Source organism: Equus przewalskii, chromosome 7, assembly GCF_037783145.1.
Source record: "Equus przewalskii isolate Varuska chromosome 7, EquPr2, whole genome shotgun sequence".
NCBI classification, from domain to species: domain Eukaryota; kingdom Metazoa; phylum Chordata; class Mammalia; order Perissodactyla; family Equidae; genus Equus; species Equus przewalskii.
In genome coordinates, this window is record NC_091837.1 from 14,303,488 (window position 1) to 14,326,022 (window position 22,535).

The 22,535-nt window shown below is 49.1% G+C and overlaps 2 protein-coding genes across 51 annotated transcripts in view; one reads left to right on the top strand and one right to left on the bottom strand.

The window, feature by feature from the left end:
• LOC103545203 (cationic amino acid transporter 4-like) lies at positions 1-14,556 on the bottom strand. 50 transcript variants are annotated; one of them, XM_070628782.1, is made up of 12 exons: positions 7,146-7,738; positions 6,305-6,944; positions 5,939-6,047; positions 5,424-5,838; positions 4,754-4,906; positions 4,515-4,637; positions 3,702-3,758; positions 3,238-3,328; positions 2,548-2,832; positions 1,939-2,173; positions 598-715; positions 1-354 (listed from the first exon to the last, which is right to left on the bottom strand). In XM_070628782.1, exons 2-4 carry the CDS (start codon positions 6,368-6,370, stop codon positions 5,702-5,704), a joined length of 312 nt encoding a protein of 103 aa, XP_070484883.1. In that variant the 5' UTR covers positions 6,371-6,944; positions 7,146-7,738; the 3' UTR covers positions 1-354; positions 598-715; positions 1,939-2,173; positions 2,548-2,832; positions 3,238-3,328; positions 3,702-3,758; positions 4,515-4,637; positions 4,754-4,906; positions 5,424-5,701. The 50 variants fall into 50 exon arrangements, with proteins under 50 accessions (XP_070484883.1, XP_070484880.1, XP_070484874.1 ...); XM_070628779.1 differs by having other exon boundaries at positions 5,256-5,838; XM_070628773.1 differs by having other exon boundaries at positions 2,523-2,832; positions 5,256-5,838.
• LOC103542705 (cationic amino acid transporter 4-like) overlaps positions 10,185-22,535 on the top strand; it is a 22,675-nt gene continuing 10,324 nt past the window's right edge. The window contains exon 1 of the mRNA XM_070628731.1: positions 10,185-10,340. The gene's annotated coding sequence lies outside the window, so the exon portion shown is untranslated. The remainder of the gene's footprint in view (positions 10,341-22,535) is intronic.

The window sequence follows — 22,535 nt, forward strand, 5'->3', positions numbered from 1 at the left end:
TTTAAAACAATGCCCATTTATTATCGTGGACTCTGTAGGTCAGAATCTGGGATGATGTGCCTGGGTTCTCTGCTAAGGGTTTCAGGGCTGAAATCAAGGTGATGGCTGCCTACATTCTCACCCAGACTCAGCGTCCCTTTCCAAGGTCACTCCTGCATTGGCATAATTCAGTGTCTTGCAGTTGAAGGACTGAGATCCCTGTTTCCTTGCTGATTGTCATTCAGGAGCCATTCTCTGCTTCTACAGACTGTCTGCATTCTTTCTCAGGTGGCTTTCTCCTTCCTCAGATCCTCTATGCTGTAATGTGGCATCGAGTCCTTCTCATGCTGCGAATGTCTCTGGCTTTGTCTTCTCCTACCACCCAGAGAAAACTCTGCATTTAAGAACTCATGTGATTAGGCCTGGCCCACCCAGATAATCACCCCATCCTAAAGAGAACTGTGCCATATAACATCATAAGCACAGGACTGATATCTCATCTCCTTCACAGGTTCTGGGATTAGGGTGAGACGTATTTGGGAGGCCAGTCTAGAAATTCTGCCTAGCACAATGTGCCCTTTGGCCCCCAGAGATCCCAAATACAAAATACATTCACACCTTCTTAAGGTTCCTAAAGTCTCATCCCATGACAATGTCCCCATCAAGTGCTGCTGAGGCTCCTGAATAGAATCTATCAGGTACAGCTCCTGGGCACAATTCCTCTCTGTCTTGAGATCTGTTCTCAATAGACAATTGGTGGGACAGGCATTGGATAAAAATTAGAGACATTCCAGTTCAAAAAAGGAGAAAAAAGAAGGTAAAAATGAGTCATTGACCCCAAAGAGTTTGAAAATCAAGGTGGGCAAACACTAGCAGGAGTTCCTCACTTAGGTTTCAAAGCCTCAGAATAATCCTCTTGGTTTGAGGGCTGTGATATCCTGTCTTTATTTCCTGAGACTGTTAATTCCTCTCTCTTTCCCTCCCTCTCTTTCTTGCCTTTAATGAGTGTTGCTAGAGGTAGGTCAAGTTTATCAATCTTTTTGCAGAACTGCCTTCTGCTTCTGTTGATTCTCTTGATTGATTCTGTGTTTTCCACTTTCTGTGTTCCAGTGTTTTGCTTTACTGTGTACTTCCTCCTGCCTACTTTGGCATACGTCACTTTACTTTCCCATCTTCTCAAAGTGGGAGCTCCAAATATTGATCTAATTCCTCTCTTCTTTTCTAATATAGGCATTTAGAGACAGAACCGTTCCTCTAAGATCTTCCTCAGCCTCATCCTATCAGTTTTGATATGTGGCTTTAAAATCATCTCTCAGTTCAAAAGAGTTTCTCATTTCCAACGTCACTTCTTCTTTGACCTACAGGTTTTTTATAAGCATGTTGCTTGACTTCAAAATATTTGGCAATTTTTCAGATACCTATTATTAATTTCTAATTTAATTCTCTTATGGTCAAAATAACACACTCAGAGTCCTCTTCTTTAATAGTTTTGAGGCGCATTTTATTGTTGAGCCTGCAGTCTCTCTTAGGGAATGTTCCATGTGAACTTGAAAAGAATGTGTACCCTCAGTTGTTGGGTGCAGCCTTCCATGAATCTCAATGTCGTTCCAATCTTTTAGAGCATCACAGATGTTTATTTTTGGTCTTTCTCTATTGGCATGGGAAAGTCTGTCCTATGCCTGTCTCATCATTGTATCTTGGAAGCACAATACTTGTCCAGTTTCACAGGTTCTAAGCTGGAGAGGAATTTTGCCTCAGGATGAATCGTAGCTCTAGTCTCATCCATACATGATTTAAATGATACTTAGATGAGATTTTGGACTTTAGACTTTAGAGATGCTGGAATGAGTTAAGGCCTTTGGGGCTATTTGGATGGAACGAATGTATTTTTGATAGCAGAGAGACATGAATTTTGGGGGGTCAGGGGCAGAATGCAATGGACTGAAATTTTGTACCTACCTTCAAAATTCCTATGTTGAACGCTTAACTCTAAATGTGACGGTATTTGGAGATGGGGTTTTCGGGAGGTAATTAGGGCTAGATGACGTCATGAGGATGGGGCTCTCATGATGGGATCAGTGCTCTTCAAAGAAGAGACACCAGAAAGCTCTATGTCTCTGTCTTCCTCTGCCTCCCCTACCACCCCTCACCCACAAAGAGGAGGTCATGTGAACACACAGTGAGAAGGTTCCACCTGCAAGACAGAAAAAAGAGCTCTCCTTAGAACCTAACCATGTTGACACCCTAATATCTGACTTCCAGCCGAGAACTGCGAGAAAAGAAATATCTGTTAAGTCAACCAGTCTGTGGTATGAGCAGACTAAGACAACTGTGTCCAGAGTATACAAAGAACTCTCCAGACTAAACAATAAACAACCCACTCCCTCCCCAAAACAGGCAAAAGACATGAATAGACATTTCAGCAAAGAGGATATGATGTTGGCAAATAACTCAACAAATGATGTTCGATTTGCATTAGGCAGTTGATTAATCAACTTAGAGCCACCCTGAGGTACCACCACACATCTATTAGAATGACTCACATGGGAAAAAAAATACTGACAATACCGAGCATCCCACGAAGGGGAGACACCTCCTGGGCCTGGACAGCTCTGCTCTCACCACGTCAGCACCCTCCATCCACTGGGGACCTGCTGGGCTGACGAAGACTGTTCTGAAGGGGAGACGGGAACGCACAGCCACATAGCTGAGGGCTCTGTCTTCCGGCACCTCCACTGGGATGGGGGTTCAGGGGGCCGTGCTGGGACCCCGGGTGGCTCCAACGTGCAGGCCTGGTGGTGCCTCTGCATCTCTCCTTTCTCCAACAGCCCCCTGCCACTCCCTTCCCAGATCCTGTGGAGATTGGAGGGCCCGGAGTTTGCCTTGTGTTTTCAAGGCATAAACACGGGCCAGTGTGTGGTGTTCAATGGGACCCGCAGGACCTGTGAGATCCGGGGCTGGTGCCGTGTGGAGTGACACTGTGCCAGTGTAAGTGTCCCTGACACCCAGGGCAGGGTCCCAGGACCAGCAGAGCCTGCCCCTTACCTACCCCCACCTGCGGGGAGCTGGACACTGTCACCAGGGTGGCCCTGGCACCCACTCATTCGCCCTTTCCTGAGGCCTGTAGCCTTTCTCTGCTGGTTGGGGGTTGAGAGTTGGGGGGAGAGATAGGGGCTGGCAAGGGTGGGGGCCCTGCCTAGCGGACTCATGGATGAAGCCCTAGCAGGCCCAGGGCAGGGGGTGGGGGAAAAATCCTACCCTTCAGCTCCCACACAGACTGTCACTCCCCCAGCTCCAGCCTCGGCGGGGTGCTCCCTGGGGATCACAGAAGCCAGTTTTGTACGGAGACCTGCAGGGAAACAGTGGGGCTCCTGCTGGGGCTGGAGAACGCTCTCCTGGGCTCTGTCTCCAGTGTTCCCCATAGCTCCCTGCTCTCCAGCTGTCCACCACCCTGGCTGTGGTTAACTCCGGCCCTGCCCGGCTCCCAGACCTCCCACCACAGGTAGAACCCCTGCCCTCTCAGCTACCCTGCATGGGGGTCTGTGCAGCCAGAGTCCAAGGTGGGGGAGAAAGAAGCCTGACAAGAGTTGTCACAGCTGTTCTGATCCTGGTGTCCTAGGGCAGGGCCCCTCCCAGCTCTGGGCCTCATCCATGGAATGACGAGTGCAGGGAGCAGGTGATCTAACTCCCCCTAGAATACCAGGCACTTCTTGGGCCCTTACCTGCTCAGCTTATGAGCACCAGCCCCTTCCTGGTGGCAGCCCTTGGGCTGTGGGGGGCTGAAGGGGGAGGAGGGTAGAGGGGCTGAGTTGGTGGGCATGGGGTCCTTTGGGACCTTCTATCTGTCTCCTTGGTGACCCCCAACCCAATGCCCAGGAAGCTGCTCACCAAGCTATTGGGAGCCAAGGGGTGGGGAGGCTGTATATCTGCACACGTCACTGCTGGCCAAGGTCACACACGACAGCGTGTCTGGGCAGTTGGCCACCTCAGCCTGAGGCAACTGCACAGGGACCATGCTCTGACCAAGACCCCAGGTGCAGACCAGGGGCCAGAGACAATGCCTGTAACAGAGCCCATGGAAGCCCCCAGCAGGCTGGCCTGGTTCTGGCTCTGGCATCCTCCCGGGGGCCTGAGTCCTGCATGCTGGAGAATTTGCCCATGTCCCCGGGCCCACGGTCAGGAGGGGAGGGACGGGGGCTGCAGCAGTCCAGCCCTCTCTTGGTCCCATGGAGGGGCAGGGATTTGGGGGGTACCCACTCCAGGGAGGTAAGGGGCTGCCTTCTCATGGGTCCCTGGTGACCAGGTCATGCTGGCAGCTTGCTGGTGGGGTGACATGGGCCAGGTTGGGGAGGCCCAAGGCTGCAGCCCAGGCTGGGAAGCACCTGGAATCACCTGGAACCTGGAGCCTAGCAAAACCTTGGGGTCCCTGCTGCCTCTCAATCCCCAGAGCAGTGTCCATGGGAGGCGGGGTAAGAAGGGTTGGGGTGAGAGTTCACAGCCCTGAGGCCTGGTTATTGGAGTGAGATCACGAGTACCTGGCTGTCCTTGGGGCCCAGAGAAGGCTGATGTCAAGGCCGGAGAGAGTCAAGGAGTAAAGCTGCCAAAGCCAGCAGCTTCCTGTGTGGTCCTCACAGGCAGGATCAAGGAGTTGGAGGCATCTATGGTAGATGTAACATGGACTTGGGGAGACCAATTGGGGTGCAGAGTGGGCCTGGGGACCCTGAGGATGGGGCCCTATAGCCACCAGGTAGGGCCTAGGCGCTTGTGCACCCACCTGCATGCGTGTCTCCCATCCTGAGCCTTCATCCCAAATCCCTGAGGGGGCCGCAGGGAGAGAGGCAGCTGGAGCTGCGGGCCCTGAGCTTGGAAACAGCCGTTGCCTCAGTCTGCACGTGGGTGTGCACCCCCAGGTGAGCCGTGTGGGTGCCTGAGAGATGCGTGATGCATGTACCTGTGGGCCTCTATATCCTGGGGCCTCAGGCACATGCCCTGCTCTCTAGGAGCCCTGGAAACTCAGGGAACCCAGGAACTCCACTGCCCTTTCTAGGCGGCCTCCTTGGGGTCCAGGCTCTGCTCTCTGCATCCGCCCCCAAGGGGACATGTGGGAAACCTGGGAGGGAGCCTGGGCCCACCCTGTGAGGGAGCCCTCCGTGCCTGGTGTGTGTAGCCCCACCCTGTGCTGGGAAGAAGGCAGTGGCCTGAGGGCAGGACCCTGGGATCCTGACCTGGTCATGTCCCTGTCCCAGGGCTAGTGTCTCCCCCTTACAGAACCTCACCAACTTTACTGTGGATTGGGGACAATCTTCTGGTTCCCAGGAGCAGGCGAGGATTCAGTGCCACAAAGAACACCACAGTGGACACGATGGCAGGCCACGTGGGTGACTGAGCAGTTATTATTGCAGATCCCTGGGGCTGCAGGCCTCTTCCCTGACCACCCTGCTCACCTGCCCAGGTGGCTGGAGTTGGTCATAAAGTGGAAGGTGCTACGCAGAGTCCACCACACCAGCACTGGCCACGGCCCACTCCTGAGGAATTCAAAGCTCCGCACCTGTGCTAAGGTCCTGCGGTCCTGAGGACCCCTTGGCATGGGCAGGCCTGCAAATCCGAGCTGCCTCGGATAGAAGGGCTGCCAGCCCCTCCAGCCTCGTGGGGATGTAGGGGAAGACAGGCAGGCCCCCAGCGGTCCTCATGGACTGGCCGGCTGCTCCATGTGTCTGGGCTCCTAGGCAGGTGCCTGGCTAAGAGGCTGCAGGGCCTGCACCATCTCCTCCAGGCCGCTGTCTGTGGCAGTCAACCTCGGCAGCTCCCGCTGGTTCTCCTTGCTGTGCCAGATGCCGTAGACAAAATACACCACGAATCCTGCAGGGGTGGCACAAGCCTGAGGGGCAGGTCCCAGCCCAGCTTCCCTGCTTGCCCTCCTCCTGCAGCCAACCCAGGGTCCCAGCCTGGCCCCACTCACCAATCAGCAGCCAGATGGAGAAGCTCAGCCAGGTCAGGGAGCTCAGCTGCAGCATGAGGAAGACGTTGAGGAGGATGCTCAGGGCTGGAGTCAGGGGCACCATGGGAACCTGAGGGGCAAGGGCAGGGCTGCTGGGCTGCAGGGAGGGGCTGCTGGCCTGGGGCCTGATTTCTCGGGAGTCCACGGAGCCTTTCTCCGCCTCTGCGGATTCTGGAATCAAGGGCCCGCTTGCCATGCAGAAAGACGGGGATGGGGTACTGGACTCCCCAGGCCCGTGAGCCCTGGTGCATCCTGCCACAGCAGAGGAGGAAGGGGCGAAGGGAGCTGGCTGGGCTGGGAGTGAGGGGTGCTGGCTGGAGGAAGTACCTGAAAGGTGTCCTGCCGGTGCTTTTGCTGGTGGGCCCCCAGGACGAGGAGACTGAGCAGAAACATGAGGGAGCTGAGCAGGAGCAGCAGGGTGTAGCCTCAGTGTGGGAGGTGCAGCGCCGAGTCCTCGAAGACCAAAGCAGTCTCGTCCGGTGTTTGTGGGATGAAGGCAAGAGCCCAGAGGTGAGAAGAGGCTGGGGCAGCAAAAGCCCCAGATGAAGCCTAGCCCACTGGGCCTCCCTGGGGCACCTGCTCTGCGGCCACCGATCTGCACGTGCTCTCTCAAGGGCGGCAGCCAAGCCGAAGAGACGGAGCCCCAGGGGTGAGCCCTTGGCTAGCCCAGCGGGTCCTGGGAGAAGACCAGCAGAAAGGCCTGGCCACTGAGGGCCAAGCCGACATTGGGGTGGGCGCTGCCGCCCCCCCATCCGCCCCATCCCCGCCACCTCGCTGCCGGGGCCACAGAAGCAGGGAGCACCGGGCCCACCTCTGACCTCTCGTCTCAGGTGCGCTGGATGTGGGCAGTGACACGGCCGCGGGGGCCTGGGACTCGCTCGGCAGCCTCTGCCCGGGGCACGTGGACTTGAGCATCTGGAAGAAGGCTAGGGGCGCCACGTTCAGCTTCAGCAGGCCCAGCAGGATCCTGGAGAGACAGGCGCGCTGCGCAAGGAGCCTCCTCGCCCGGGCCAGGCTGCTCGGCCAGAGCGGGCAGGCGTGGCCGCCTCCCTCAAGACCCCGACTCTACGCTGGGCCTCAAGGGGGTCCGACAAGGGCGGTGGCTGGGAGAGCTGGAGGGTCGGGGGTCGCCGAGCGCGCAGCCCGGCCCGCGCCCGCTCCCGCTCACTTGTGAACACATCGGGGTCCATGGAGCCGCCCGCCGCCTGCACCAGCTCGTACAGCTCCATCTCCTCGGCGCTCAGCACCTTCTTCCGCCGCAGCGCGAGCTTCTGCAGGGCCGCCTCCAGCCCCGGTGACGCCCCCGGCCCCGGTCCGGCGCCCGGAGCCTCCATCTGCGCGGCCGCGGGAAAGTGCCCTTCCCGCCAATCCCCTGTCCCCTGCCCAAGTCCCGTTCCCCAGCCCCACCCCACGGGCGCGCCCACAGCCACCTCTACCCTCCGACCGTTCCTTTCCCGGCAGCCCGATCCCGGAGGGCAGGGCCGGCTCCGTCTCCCCTCGGTCCCTCGGTCCGCAGACGTGTACGCGCTGGACTGTCTGTTAGCTGTAGGGGAAAACGTGGCCGACCGCTGAGACCCGCTCCTTGGCGATCACGGCTTCCCTGCTGGGCTGCCTCGGTCGTTGTCCCTGAGGTAGCAGCACCCAGCGCAGTGCCTGGCATCCAGTGGGCGCTCAATAAATGCCCGTGGGAGTAAGGGCAGTCAACACACTGTGTAATTGTTCTGCGCCGGTTCCCCACTATGGGGCGCTTTTTGCCTTTTTTTTTTTTTTTTTTTTTTGATGAGGAAGATTGACCCTAAGCTGACACTGTGATGGAGAAACCAAAGATTCTCCTCACCACGGACCCAAAAGGACCACGGGGACACTACCAGAACTGGAAATTTGGACTCTTACCAGAAGCAAGGGGTCCCTCGTTTAGGAAGATCCAGTGTTAAAATTCCTTCCCCACCTCATCATAAATATTTAGAGCCCTATCATAAAAATTTAGAACCTCATCATAAATGTTTAAAGCCTTACCATAAATGTTTGAAGCCCAGCAATCAAAACTTGTCCCACTAGCATTTCCTCGAGCCACCCTGTTCTCCCTAACCTCTTAAATTTTGCCCCTAATCCTGATTCAGGGAGACAGATCTGAGGGCGCACACCTCCTGACTTCCTGCAGGTGAGTCTCAGAATAAAGCTTATTTCTCCCCCAAAGGCTGATTCTATAATTAGTTCACCGTTTCTGCACATCAGGCAAGAAAACTCCAATTTTGTGCAGTAACAATTGGTGACCATGAAGGGACAAGGTCCTGTTACTGCCTGCCCAAGTCTCTGGAACCCCCAGCAGGGTATGGGGTCTTTTCATACGCCCTAGGTGGCTGCCTAGACAATTTTGTCTGGAGGCTCAACTGATTGGATTCCCATTTCTTACTGCAGTGCTCCAGACCCCAAGGGTGTTTTTTTTCCTTTTGGGAGAAGAAATAGCTTCTGGATTAAGACATCTCTGGTTGTAAACTGCCCCTGACCATCTGGTTTTGAGTAGCTCCTGGCACTGATTCTGAGTCACTTCTGAAAAACTAGCTAGTGTTCTGGTCTGTGTTATATGTAGAATCGTATTGTGTGTTAATGTTTGTCTGTATTGCATAGGCTGTTTGGGGACTGAGTTTCTTGGTGATCATATCAAACCTTCTTTAGAAATTACCTTGTTTGTTGTGGCCACTTTGGAGAAGGCACCCTAAAATAGGGATAACCATAAACAGCTGGCAAGATGACCCCGGATGATTTAAAATTACAGTGGCCACTTTGGGGCTCCTTTTTAAGAGCCAGGCAATAGAGAAAGTTCTTTAAAGAGTTGAGCTCACCACCTTCAGTACCTAAAGATTCCAGAAGCTGTAAATGTTTACAAGGATCTGCAGAATCTTACCAAGCTTGTTTAGCATCCTGAGGGCTTGACTTAATAATCAGGTAGGAGGTCCTAATATACAATTGGGCAAAAATGCAGTTGCACTCCAATTTCTGGCTAAGGGTCCTACCAAACTGCCATCAGCCTCAGGGGAATTCTACTTTGGGGCTATCATGAGTAATACTGCTATGAAAATTCACATACAAGTTTTTGCATGGACACGTTTTCATGTCTTGAATTATACACAGGGGCAGAATGGCTGGATCATACACTAACCTTGAGTTTGGCATTTTAAGGAACTGCCCAGTGGTTTTCCAAAACAGCTGCGCTATCTTACATTCCCACCAGCAGTGTATGAGGGTTCCAATCATTCCACATCATCTTCAACACTTGTTCTCTGACTTTTGACTGTAGACATCCTGGGGGGTGCATCGCACTGTGGTTTTGATTTGCATTTCCCTAATGACTGATGATGTCAAGAATCTTTTCATGTGCTGGTTGGGCATTTCTATATCTTCTTTGGAGAAATGCGTATTCAGATTCTTTGCCAATTTTTAAATTGGGCTACTTATCTTTTTTATTGTTGAGTTGTAAGAGTTCTTTCTGTATTCTGGATACAATCCCCTTATCAGATATATGATTTGCGAATATTTTTCCCAGTCTGTGGATTGTTCTCTTTTCACTTTCTTGATGGTATCCTTTGAAGCACACAAGTTTTTAATTTTGATGAAATCCAATTTATCTATAGAGCCAATTTTATAAGTCCAATTTTCTTAGGTTGCTTGAATTTTGATGTCATATTTAAAGAAACCATTCAGGGGAGGGAAGAATTGGTAAAAAGTGTCAATTATATGGTGGTGGATGGTAACTATATTTTGGTGGTGAGAAGGCTGCAGTGTATATAGTTGTTGAATTACAGTGTTGTACATCTGAAAGCTATGTGATGTTGTAAACCAATGTTACCTCAATAAAGATAAAAAGAGAAAAAAGAAACCATTGCCTAATCTGTGGTCATGAAAATTTACTCCTATATTTTCTTCTAAGAGTTTGTTGGAAGTTTAGCTAAACTACTCCATACCATTGCTGCCTCAGCATCCATAATGTGTAGCCTAGTGGCCTGCAGGGACCTTGAAGTGACACTGGCCTCTCCCGAGTGCACGCCCTAGATAACCACCAGCAGAGTCAGAGTTCCTGTCAGTTCCTGATATGACTCCTACAACTGCCCTTGTGAGAAGCACTCTCCCCGCCTCCCAGGGCCTTCTCCCTGTGTGCCCCTTAGATAAGACCCCTGGGAACATTACCAGAACCTCTTTTTCATTTATATTGACCAATCCTGACTTAGCCCAGGAACCCCAAGGACTCTGCCTGTGGTCCCCAATAAAGGCTCATGCCGCAGGTCCTCCCCTGCTCTGCCTGCACTCTGCCTTAACCTCCCCATGTGGCTCCTCTGAGGTGTGCTGTGGACTTTCTCCAGGACCCGTGAGTAACAAACTTCTCTATTTCAATTCCTTTGCAGTCTTCTGTTGAACAGAGACTCAGCATGCAAAACCCCCAGGGCTCTACCTAACAAATGTTAATGTGACAAAGTCACAGCACATATTACAGGCATACCTCCTTTTATTGTGCTTTGAAGATATTTTGTTTTTTACCAATTGAAGGTGTAAGGGAAGAGACCGAATCTCCCCCCTTTTCCCTTCTGGTTCTTATGGCTGGTCAAAGAATTACAAATGACATAAGGCTGATTAGCAGGAGAAAATCAGACAGACGTTAATACACGTACATGGGGAATTCACATAAGCATGAAAAATTCCAAAGACAGTCAGGCAAACTGAGGTATATACGTCCTTTTGGACTAAGGAGAGGGAGATAGAGGTCTGAGACTTCAAAGAGGGACAAGGCGATTTATAGGAAGATGAAGAGAGTTCATATTTGGTAAACAAAGGATTGCATTGTCCCATCTATACACAATGGGACCCAAAAGAGATCTTTTGATATATTGCCCTTGCTAGGGGCCTACCTGCCTACCACATCTAGAATTATCCATGGTAAGAGCTCCTTCCTGGTGCTGACATGAATAATCTATAGTCGATCTATAAATCAAAATTGGAGTGAATTTATTATGTGCCAGAGCTGAGGACTAGCCCAGGACCTTCCTTCCTTAAAGAAGGAAGGGCATCAAAGACGTTGGTGTACGAAGTGGTTATATACCGTCTTGGAACATGCTTCATATATGACAGGAATGTCCCTTTTACAATAGTCATGAGATTGGATTCCTGGCACAACAGATCAGTGAACACAGAAGGTCAGTGATCTTAAGGTGAGCACAGCAGGTCAGTAAGTAATCCTTAGTTTAGGAAGAGATGCTTGTCCTTAAAGAAATGCCCATATGGGGGAAGTTACATCCCTAACTTTAAAGGCATCGTTCTTGTCTCTGGGACATAGTAAATATTTAAACCAGATGTACAATGCATGCTCAACAGGCCATGTCAGGCCCTTTTTGGGAAACAAGGTCAGACCAAATCAGTTTTAAGCCAAATGGCTTCCTCATATACTCCAATATATCCTATTGCTTTTCAGGTATTTATCAGTGAGACAGACCCTTCTGTCCTAAATCCTTTTACTCACTTTGGGGGAAAGTCAAATGTTCTTCCAGAATCTTCTGAGCCTTGACTGTTTTCAGTTCAAAATAGCCCGCATACCCGGGGGGCACATCTTGGGGTGGCCTGCCCTGAGCCCCATCAGTTCCCTCCACTGAAATGTCCCTGGAAGTTTCCCATGTTAAAAGCTGAGCTGGTGACTGTGGAGAGAGAAAATGAGTTAGTAGCCGAGTGGTCAGGAATCTGCAAAGGGAGAAAAGGTCATAGATTAGAATCAGGATGAACAAACAGGAAGGAAGACATCGGTGCCCATCTCCTCAGACACCATTAAACCAGTTCCTGATCCTGAGAATAAGTCAGTCCAATAAAATGGGTTAGCTTCATTCATCTGACGGAAAATGTGAATCTTCTCTTTTAATAGATGTGAGTTACATGCTACTTGCCCTGTTGGGTTCACATTAAAGCAACATTTTTCTCTGATGAATGCACAAGCTCCTCCTTGCTGGGCAGTCAGTGTGTCCACAGCAGGTCGATTTTGGAGGACCGCAGTGGCTTGGCTGTTAATCTCTGACTGGAGTATTTTCAAAGTTTCCATGGTGGTGTTAAACTCGTGATCCATTATCATAGAGAGACTTAAGATTGCCTTTTCAAACTCGTAAATTTCCAAAGCTGGGGAATAAGACTCTTGATGCTGAAAAGAACTTGGAGTTGTGATATGCAAGTGGATTCTCTATGATTTCTCAACTGGCACATTTATGTGGTGCAATCTTATGAACAAAGGAACTCAAGTTTGTGGTTTGGCTGGCATTTACGGTGGAGTGTCTGGTGACAGAAGGCGCCCAGGTGTCCAAGTCCACATCATCCTGACCAGTTAGGTGGGAATCCTTTATGTACTTTCGTGACACATAAAATAAAAAGACCTAGTGTGGTTTACAGACAAAGTGAGAACTGAACATGTAGTTCTAAGGGTCTGGAGTATTCCATGACTTTTGTCACTGGTAGTATTAGTGCCTAAACATCTCCGTTTTCCATGTGTTCCCGTCAATGTGGAAGAGCAGAACAGATGTGGAATAGCTGGTACAGGAGGCCTGCAGTCTGATTTTGGCAGTTATAAAGGCTGGTCCTGTCACCTGACCACGTGAGTCCAGTGTTTGGATCCACCCACGTATAGCTTGTGGTATTGAGCAGCTTAACGACGAGGGCAACTGCAATATCCTAAGTTGGGCAAGGGTGGCTTACAAGCCATCCAGAACATTTGGTCATTCGGAAAATGTTTGTGCCAAAGGGAGTAGTGTTAGAGTCACTTACAATTTCCTTGAGAGCTTTGAAGATGCCACCTGTGGAATCAAACCACAGAGTTTGATTGCAATATTCTCATGGTACGCCATCCAGGAAAGGTTCAGTGTCATGTTTACTTTCATGCAAAGGGAACAATTTTCACCTGTTGTCTTTATCTGGGCAAGGGACAGTCCTGGAGCTTCTCTAGAGGTTTTCTGGGGCCCAGGTGACTCACCAGGAGAAGAGGCAGAGTGATGTTGTCCTTGTCGTGGACACCATACCCTGTCATTCATCCGTCTTCCGTACTTAGTCCAACAAGTTTTTACAGCAGCAGGAACAGAGACTAGTTCAGCTTCTTTTGTGCTCTCCAGCTGTTGACATACCTAACAGTCAGATTGATTAGTTAGCATGGCCAGGGGCTGGTAAACCGGCATAAGGGGGTGTTTGGTCTGTGCTGGGCCTGTTGAGAAAGAGAGGGTTAGTAAAAGCAAGACACATACTGGAAAAGAGCTCATAGTGGAAACTTAGAGAAGGGAAGTAGGACAGATAGAGATCAGCACTCTCCAGCCAGTTTTCTAATAAATGATTAAAAGGAATATCCAGGGGCCGGCCCTGAGGCTGAGTGGTTAAGTTCACACACTCCACTTCAGCAGCCCAGGGTTTCGACGGTTCAGATCCTGGGCGTGGACATGGCACCACTCATCATGCCATGCTGAGGCGGCGTCCCACATAGCACAACTAGAGGCACTCACATCTAGACTCACAACTAGGATGTACAACTATTTACTGAGGGGCTTTGGGGAGAAGAAGAAAGAAAACAAAATTGGCAACAGGTGTTAGCTCAGGTCCAATCTTTGGGAAAAAAAAAAAAGGAGCATATATATTCATTAACAGGAAAAGTGTGTGTGTGAGTGTATAGGGAGTTTTAAAAGCAAGGGGGGAAAATAGGTGAAAGCGAGGCTTCCTGATCCGACATCTTGGGAAGATCTGTCTATTCTGTGAGGCCAGCTGCTTCTGGGGACTGGGAATCAGCCCAGGAAGTCCTTAGCTTAAGGTCACCTGTGGGGACTCTCTTCCCATTGTCTTGAGAGTCATCTTCTGGGTCTATTTTGGCACGGCTTGCATGGGTCTATGAAGATTTTCCCTTTATTTTGATGGGAGAGTAGAGGGTCAGTAGAATTCATAAGGTCCTTTCTGGCAAGGTGACAGCGTACTTTTTCTTCTAAAGACCATGATGTACACCCAACCTCCTGGTCCAAAGGGACAGGAGGGCTTGTCAGAAGGTGGGGACCACGCCTCTTTTACCTGTTGACCATTTGCTTCAAGTAGACTAGTTAATTTTTGTCTAGAGTCAGTCATAGCAGCAAATTCTTCACTTAAGTTCCCATAATATTCTCTTAATCCAGGAATGGAAGGTTTAGAGATGCCAGTAGGCATCAGGTATCAAAAAACTATTTCAAAAGGAGTCAATCCACGTGTCCTAATTGGAGAATTCCGGATGTAATAAGGGCCAAGGGGAGAGCTTCTGCCCGTTCAAGTATAGTTTCTTGACAGACATATCCTGAAGTCCTTTTGATGTCTGGATTTTTATGTTCCACTTGCCCTGATGATTGAGGACGATATGGGGTATGAAATTACAATGAGCATGCCAACGTTTCTGCAAGAAACTGGTTTCTCTCTGCTGTAAAATGAGTTCCTTGGTCCGATTCACTCTATACAGGAATGCCAAAACAAGGACTAACTTCAGTTATTCATTTCTTTACCACAGTTGTGACATGTGCTCATCCAGTTGGACAGCATTCAGTCCATCCACTAACCACACAGATGATAACCAAACAATGAGGATAGCCTAAAGCTTGGGGCAAGTCTGTAAAGTCCACCTGCAGTGCCACAAAGGGTAGTGTGGGCCTGGGAGGACTTCTTGGGGTACACTGATTTCTCCCAGAAACTTGGTGAGATTGGCAAGTAGTGCACTGGGAAATAATTGGGTCACAAATTTTGTGGATGCCAGGGAAAAACCAATCATCTTTTAGTTCCTTAACTATCCCCCATCTGCACATACATCCAATTGTTGAGAGATAAGAGCAATCCAAAAAGTCAAAGAAAGGAGCTACAGGAAGACCCTTGGCCCAGTGTTTAATCCATCTGATCATTGTTTGATGGCATTTTGTATCCCATTGTCTTCTTCAGATTGTGGGTTATTGGTCTGATAGTTAATAATGTCAGTCAGGGATAAAGGCAGGTTTAAAAACTGGGAATCATTGGCAATTATCTATGTAAGAGCTCTTCCTGTGACAGGCGCTTTTATCTTAAGGTCTTTTACACAATTTGGGGGAAGGTCAAATGTTCTTCCAGAGTCTTCTGAGCCTTGATTGTCTTCAGCTCAAAAGAATCTGCATATCAGAGTGGCACACCTTGGAGCAGCCTGCCCTAAACCCCATCAAAGGTTTGGACCAACCCCCCATCAAGCAAGTCTATCTGTGCCATTTTTCCAACAGCATTTGCTCACTTTGTGTCACATTTCACCACTTCTCACAATGTTTCCAAACGTTTCATTATTATTATTATTTTGTGGTGGTGATGTGCGATCAGTGATCTTTGATGTTAGCATTGCAGGTGGTTTGCGTTGCCATGAACTTCACCCTGGAAGACAGCAAACCTAATCGATAAATGTGTGTGTTCCGACTGCTCCACCGACCAGCCGTTCCCCTGCCTCTCTCCCTCTCCTCAGGCCTCCCCAGTCCCTGAGACACAACAACATTGGAATTAGGCTGATTAATGACCCTATCATCACCTCTAAGTGTTCAAGTGAAACGAAGACTCACACATCTCTCACTTGAACTCAAAAGCTGGAAATGGTTAGGCTTACTGAGGAAGGCATGTCGAAAGCCTAGATAGGCCAGAAGCCAGGCCTCTTCTTCCAAGCAGTTAGCCAACTGTGAATGCAAAGGAACAGTTCTGAAGGAAATTAAAAGTGCTGCTCCAGTGAGCACGTGAATGTTAAGAAAGCAAAACAGCCTTATTGCTGATAGGGAGAAAGTTTTAGTGGCTTGGATAGAAGATGAAACCAGCCACAACATTCCATTAAGCCCAAATCTAATCCAGAGCAAGGCCCTAACTGTCTTCAATTCTATGAAGACTGAGGGAGGTGAGGGGGCTGCAGAAGAAAAGGCGAAGGCAGCAGAGGTGGGTTCATGAGGTGTAAGCTTAGAAGCCATCTCCATGACATAAAAGCACAAGGTGAAGCAGCAAGTGCTGATGTAGAAGCTGCAGCAAGTTCTCCAGAAGATCTAGCTGAGATCACTAGTGAAGAAGGGCATACTAAACAGCAGATTTTCAATGCAGATGGAACAGCCTTATATCAGAAGACGATGCTGTCTAGGACTTTCGTAGCTAGAAAGAAGTCAATGCCTGGCTTCGAAGCTTCAAAGGACAGGCGGCTAATGCAGCTGGTGACTTGAAGCAGAAGCCAGTGCTCATTGACCATTCTGAAAATCCTAGGGCCCTTAAGAATAGTGCTAAATCGACTCAGCCTGTGCTCGGTAAATGGAACAACAAAGCCTGGGTGACAGCACATCTGTGTACAACATAGTTTAGTCTATATTTTATGCCCCCTGTTAAGACCTACTTCTCAGAAAAAAAGATTCCTTTCAAAATATGACTGCTCATTGACGATGCACCTGGTCAGCGAAGCACTCTGATGGAATGTGTAACAAGATTGATGTTGTTTTCATGCCTGCTAACACGACATCCATTCTGCAGGATATGGGCAGTCATTTTGATCATGGATGAAGGACTAATTTTTTTTTTAATTAAGGTTATAAAAGTTAACGTCCTTGTGAAATTACAGTTGTACATCATTATTAGTCATGTTGTAGGTACACCACTTCACCCCTAGTGCCCTCCCTCCACCCCCCTTTCCCCTGGCAACCACCGATCAGTTCTCTTTGTCCATATGTTAACTACCACCTATGAGTGGAGTCATACAGAGTTCGTCTTTCTCTGTCTGGCTTATTTCACTCAACATAATACCCTCAAGGTCTATCCATGTTGTTGTGAATGGGACGACTTTGTCCTTTTTTATGGCTGAGTAGTATTCCATTGTATATATATACACCACATCTTCTTTATCCAATCATCAGTTGCTGGGCACTTAGGTTGGTTCCATGACTTGGCTATTGTGAATAATGCTGCGATGAACATAGGGGTGCATGGAACTTTTGGAATTGCTGATTTCAGGTTCTTAGGATAGGTACCCAGTAGTGGGATGGCTGGGTCATAAGGTATTTCTATTCTTAACTTTTTGAGGAATCTCCATACTATTTTCCATAGTGGCTGCACCAGTTTGCATTCCCACCAACAGTGTATGAGGGTTCCCTTTTCTCCACAGCCTCTCCAACATTTGTCACTCTTGGTTTTGGATATTTTTGCCATTCTAACAGGTGTAAGGTGATATCTTAGTGTAGTTTTGATTTGCATTTCCCTGATGATTAGTGATGATGGGCATCTTTTCATGTGTCTATTGGCCATCCGTATATCTCCTTTGGAGAAGTGTCTGTTCGTGTCCCCTGCCCATTTTGTAATTGGGTTGTTTGATTTTTTTATTGTTGAGTTGTGTGAGTTCTTTGTACATTACGGAGATTAACCCTTTGTCGGATAAATAACTTGTGAATATTTTTTCCCAATTAGTGGGCTGTTTTTTTGTTTCAATCCTGTTTTCCCTTGCCTTGAAGAAGCTCTTTAGTCTGATGAAGTCCCATTTGTTTATTCTTTCTATTGTTTCCCTCATGTGAGGGGTTATGGTGTCTGAAAAGATTCTTTTGAAGCTGATGTCAAAGAGTGTACTGCCGATATTCTCTTCTAGAAGACTTATTGTTTCAGGCCTAATCTTTAGGTCTTTGATCCATTTTGAGTTTATTTTAGTAAATGGTGAAAAAGAATGGTTGATTTTCATTCTTTTACATGTGGCTGTCCAGTTATCCCAGCACCATTTGTTGAAGAGACTTTCTTCCCTCCATGTAGGCCCTCAGCTCCTTTGTCAAAGATTAGCTGTCCATAGATGTTTGATAACATTTTACCTGCAGTAGAACTACTTTCAAAATTGGAGTCAGTCCTCTCAAACCCTGCCACTGCTTTATCAACCAAGTTTGTGTAACATTCTAAATCCTTTGCTGTCATTTCCACAATCTTAGTATCTCCACCAAGAGTAGGTTCCATCTCAAGAAACCACTGTTTTGCTCACCCAAGGAAGCAACTCCTCATCCATTAAAGTTTTATCATGACATTGCAGTAATTCAGTCACATCTTTAGGCTCCACTTCTAATTCTAGTTCTCTTGCTATTCCCCGACATCTGCAATTACTTCTTCCAATGAAATCTTGAACCCCTCACTGTCATCCATGAGGGTGGGAATCAACTTCTTCCAAACTCCTGTTAAGGTTGATATTTTGATTTCTTCCCATGAACCAAGACTGTTCTTAAGGGCATCTAGAAAGGTTAATTCTTTCAATTTACTTTGCCCAGATCTATCAGTGGAATCTCTATCTATGGCAGCGATAGCCTTACAAAGTGTATTTCTTAAATGAGAAGACCTGAAAGTCAAAATGACTCCTTGTGAGTCCAGATCCAGAGAGGAAGTTCTCGTCAAGATGGCGCTGTGAGCAGACGTTGAACTCGCCTCCTCCCACAAACACAACCAGGTTACAACAATTTTAGGAGGAATCACCCTGGATTGAAAACTGAAAACTGGATAAAAAGAACCCCCACAACAAGGGACAGTCCTGACGAAAGCAGAAGAGGCAGTAACTCCAGCCAGAGAGGAAAAAAGCCACCTTTGGGAGCAGCGGAGCTTCTCAGCTGGCCAGGCAGGAGCCACCCTAAGGTACGCAGCCCTCCCTGGAGGAGTGAGGTCCGTAGCGGGGCAATACTGCTACAACCATCCTTCGGACTCAGCCCAACTGAGAGGGGGGTCTTACTGTCTGGCTTTGCTGGCTATTAACTGCAGCAAGGACACCCCAGAAGAGCTATCGGCCGAAAGCCAAAAAGATCCGGGTCTTAAAGGGCCCACGCACAAACTCACTCATTGCAGCAACTTAAAATCACCAGAGAGAAGGCTGACTGCCCTTTGGTGAAATGAGACTCACCTGGTGGGCTCTGGGGGCATCTTGGTGAGAGGAGCGTCGTCTCCGGAGACTGAGACATTGGTGGGGGCCGTTGTTCTGAGCTGGTCCAGGCCTGCTGATATGGACACAGGTGGGGGCCATTGAGGTGCATCCCTTGGGCTGTTAGCCCAGGGGTCTGCCACACCCACTAGAGCACAGATTTAATCCAGTTCAGCCAGGGCAGGCAACCCGCCCTAGGGACTGGCCCCACCTAACAGCAAGCCCTCAGGCTACTTTTCCCCCTGCATTGACTGGGTGCCTTGATCCTCTACAGGCAGGCAAGGGTGTCTGCCTCTGTGGGGCAGGGCTTGTGTGAGGACCAGGTGAACTGTGGGGGGCATTGGGGCAGAGGTGGGGGCCTCTGCAGTGTGGCATTGGGGTACGCTCCAGGGGGTTGAGAAATGTGCACGGACCAGGACTGTGCTGACAGTGTATGTGGTCCAGAGGGGGGTGAGGCTTAACAGGGGCAGAAGACTTGTGTTTCACAAATAGCCATAAAAAGGATCAGCCCCACCTTCCAAAGCCTGAAACAACTGAGTGCCTCCATGCCAAGGGCTAGCCCCACTCAGCTGCACTCCTAAGAGAACTGACATCAGCCTTGTTGGCCTCAGGCCTATCACAACAGTACGCCCCTGAGCCTAGCAACCAGCTACACTAGGTACCAACCCAATTAAGAGGACACTTGCAATAAGAGTGTGCTAATAGGTGGGACCAAGATGGCGGAGTGAGTGGTCTTCTTTGTCTCTCCCCCGTCGAATCTACAACTAATTGGACATTCACTGATTAACAAAGGATATCCAGATAGCATCTCAAGATGCCTAAGTGTCTCGTACTACTATACATCAGAAGGCGGACGGACTTCCCCCTGGGAGGAGGTGGAAACAGGTGAAAACTCTCCGACCCCCGACCCCCAGACAGCCTAGTTCCTGCAGGAGGCTCTCTTCCAGCGGACTCCCTCATAGCATTGCCACACACCAAGAGTGGGAGTGTGCACTCACCAGCGGAGCGATGGTGAAAACAGGTGACAACAGCCCTACTCAAGCCCCCCACGATTACACCTAAGCCCAGGGGGAATCCCCAGGGTCCCGCACCCTCCAGCAGGGAAGGCCTCTGCTCACCATTAGCAGGGAGGCCCTGCCCAGAATCCAGAACAAAGGGAAGCTCCCGGTGGGCAGACTCCCTGGCACTGCACCAGACCGCAAGCTGCTGCTGGGCCCACGGTCTCCAGCGCACGGGTCAGTGCAGGGGGTGCCCGGACTTCCTGTGGACGTGCTTGGGGACTGGGTGGAGCTCCAAAACCTGGCTCTGTGGCCCAGGGGGATGTTCCAGGGTCCCGCACCCCCCCAGCAGGGAGAGCCTCTGCTCTCCATTGGCAGGGAGGCCCCGCCCAGCATTCAGAACACCAGGAAGCTCCCTAGAGCAGAATTCCCCACAAGGCAGCAGCTTACAAGCCACTGCCAGGCCCACGGACTCTGGCCATGTCCCAGACGAGGCAAGGGGCTCCCAGAGATCCCGTGAGAGTGGAGTGGGGCAGAGTGGAGCTCCGGTGAAACGGCTACATAGCCCAGGGGGGAACTCCAGGTTCCTACAGCAGCCTCAGCGAAAGCCTCTGCACGGCACTAGTGGAGAGGTCCCGACTGGCAATCACAAGGCGGGAAGGCCCTGGGGCAAAACTAGCACAGCTAGGTGAGCTAATGACAGACTGCAGAAGATACCCATAGCTCTGCTGGGACCTATAGTGGACAAGTGTGATCCTGTGGGCTCTGTTAGGGACAAAGCGGCGATTATAGGTGATCCTGCTCCTGGCTGCTGGGAAAGCCCACAACACCGCTGCAGACCACAAGGAGGGAGCACGTCTAAGTGGGCTGCAACAGTAGGCACCAGCAGCCTGAGGCCCCCTTGTGATTGCCCCGACAACTGATGAGGGACCCCACAGGACCACTGTGACTATGAGGAGGGGTCCAGGTCCAGTCAGTAACAGCTGACAGGGTTCCTGGTTGGTACACTCTAAACAGCTGCCCCCCCCCACACACACACCAGTCACAACAAGTGGAAGCAGCGACTAAACTCTATCTCTATGCGGAGGCACAAATCCACGCCATCAAGGAGTATGAAAAAAATATATTAAATTTCCAGAACAGAAGGAAAATGATAAGCACCCAGAAAACAATCCCAAAGACAATGAAATCTATAACCTAAATGGCGATGATTTCAAAACTGCCATTATTTAAAAACTCAACGAGTTGAAAGAGAATTCAGATAGACAACTCAATGAGTTCAGGAGCTATGTCACAAAAGAGCTTGACGCTATAAAGAAGAACCAATTAGAAATACTGGAGATGAAGAACACAATGGAGGAGATTAAGAAAAATCTGGACTCTCTGAACAGTAGGGTCAATAATGTGGAGGACAGAATTAGCAATTTGGAGGATAGGAATATAGAAATGCTACAGACAGAGGAGGAGAGAGAACTAAGACTAAAAAGAAATGAAGAAACTCTCCGAGAATTATCCGACTCAATTAGGAGATGCAACATAAGGATTATAGGTATACCAGAGGGAGAAGAGAAGGAGAAGGAGGCAGAAGGCCTGTTCAAAGAAATAATAGCTGAGAACTTTCCAAACTTGGGAAGAGAGATGAAAATTCATGAGACAGTAGCCAATAGATCTCCAAACTTTATTAACGCAAGAAGACCAACCCCAAGGCATATAGTAGTGAAACTAGCAAAAGTCAATGACAAAGAGAAAATACTAAGGGCAGCCAGGCAGAAGAAAATAACTTACAAAGGAAACCCCATAAGGCTATCAACAGATTTCTCAGGAGAGACCTTACAGGCTAGAAGAGATTGGAATGAAACATTCAAAACTCTGAAGGACAAAAACCTGCAGCCAAGAATACTCTACCCAGCGAAAATATCCTTCAAATACGATGGAGAAATAAAAACTTTCCCAGATAAACAAAAGTTAAGGGAGTTCATCGCCACAAAACCTCCTCTTCAAGAAATGCTCAGGAAGAACCTCATTCCTGAAAAAATCAAAAAAAGGAAAGGGGTTACAAAATCCAGAACAAAGGAGATAAGCAGAAGGACAATAACACAAAGTAACAGCTCTCCATCAGGACAAAATGCAAAAGAACCAGAAAACAAGTGATAAAATGGCAACAGTAGGCCCCCACGTTTCAATAGTCACTCTAAATGTGAATGGATTGAACTCTCCAATCAAAAGGCACAGAGTGGCAGGATGGATCAAAGAACAAGATCCAACAATATGCTGCCTCCAGGAAACACACCTCAGCCCCAAAGACAAACACAGACTCAAAGTGAAGGGATGGAAGACAATACTCCAAGCTAATAATGAACAAAAGAAAGCAGGTGTTGCCATACTTATATCAGATAAAGTAGACTTCAAAGAAAGACAAAGAGGGGCAGTATATAATGATAAAAGGGACGCTCCACCAAGATGACATAACACTTATAAATATATACGCACCTAACACAGGAGCACCAAAATTCATAAAGAAACTATTAACAAAAGTAAAAGGAGACATCAACAGCAATACGATAACAGTAGGGGACCTCAACACCCCATTAACACCAATGGACAGATCATCCAGAAAGAAAATCAACAAGGAAATTATAGA

Coding starts and splice junctions, on each gene's coding strand:
- LOC103545203 (XM_070628759.1), bottom strand. CDS start 7,311: ATGGAGGCTCCGGGCGCCGGACCGGGGCCGGGGGCGTCACCGGGGCTG.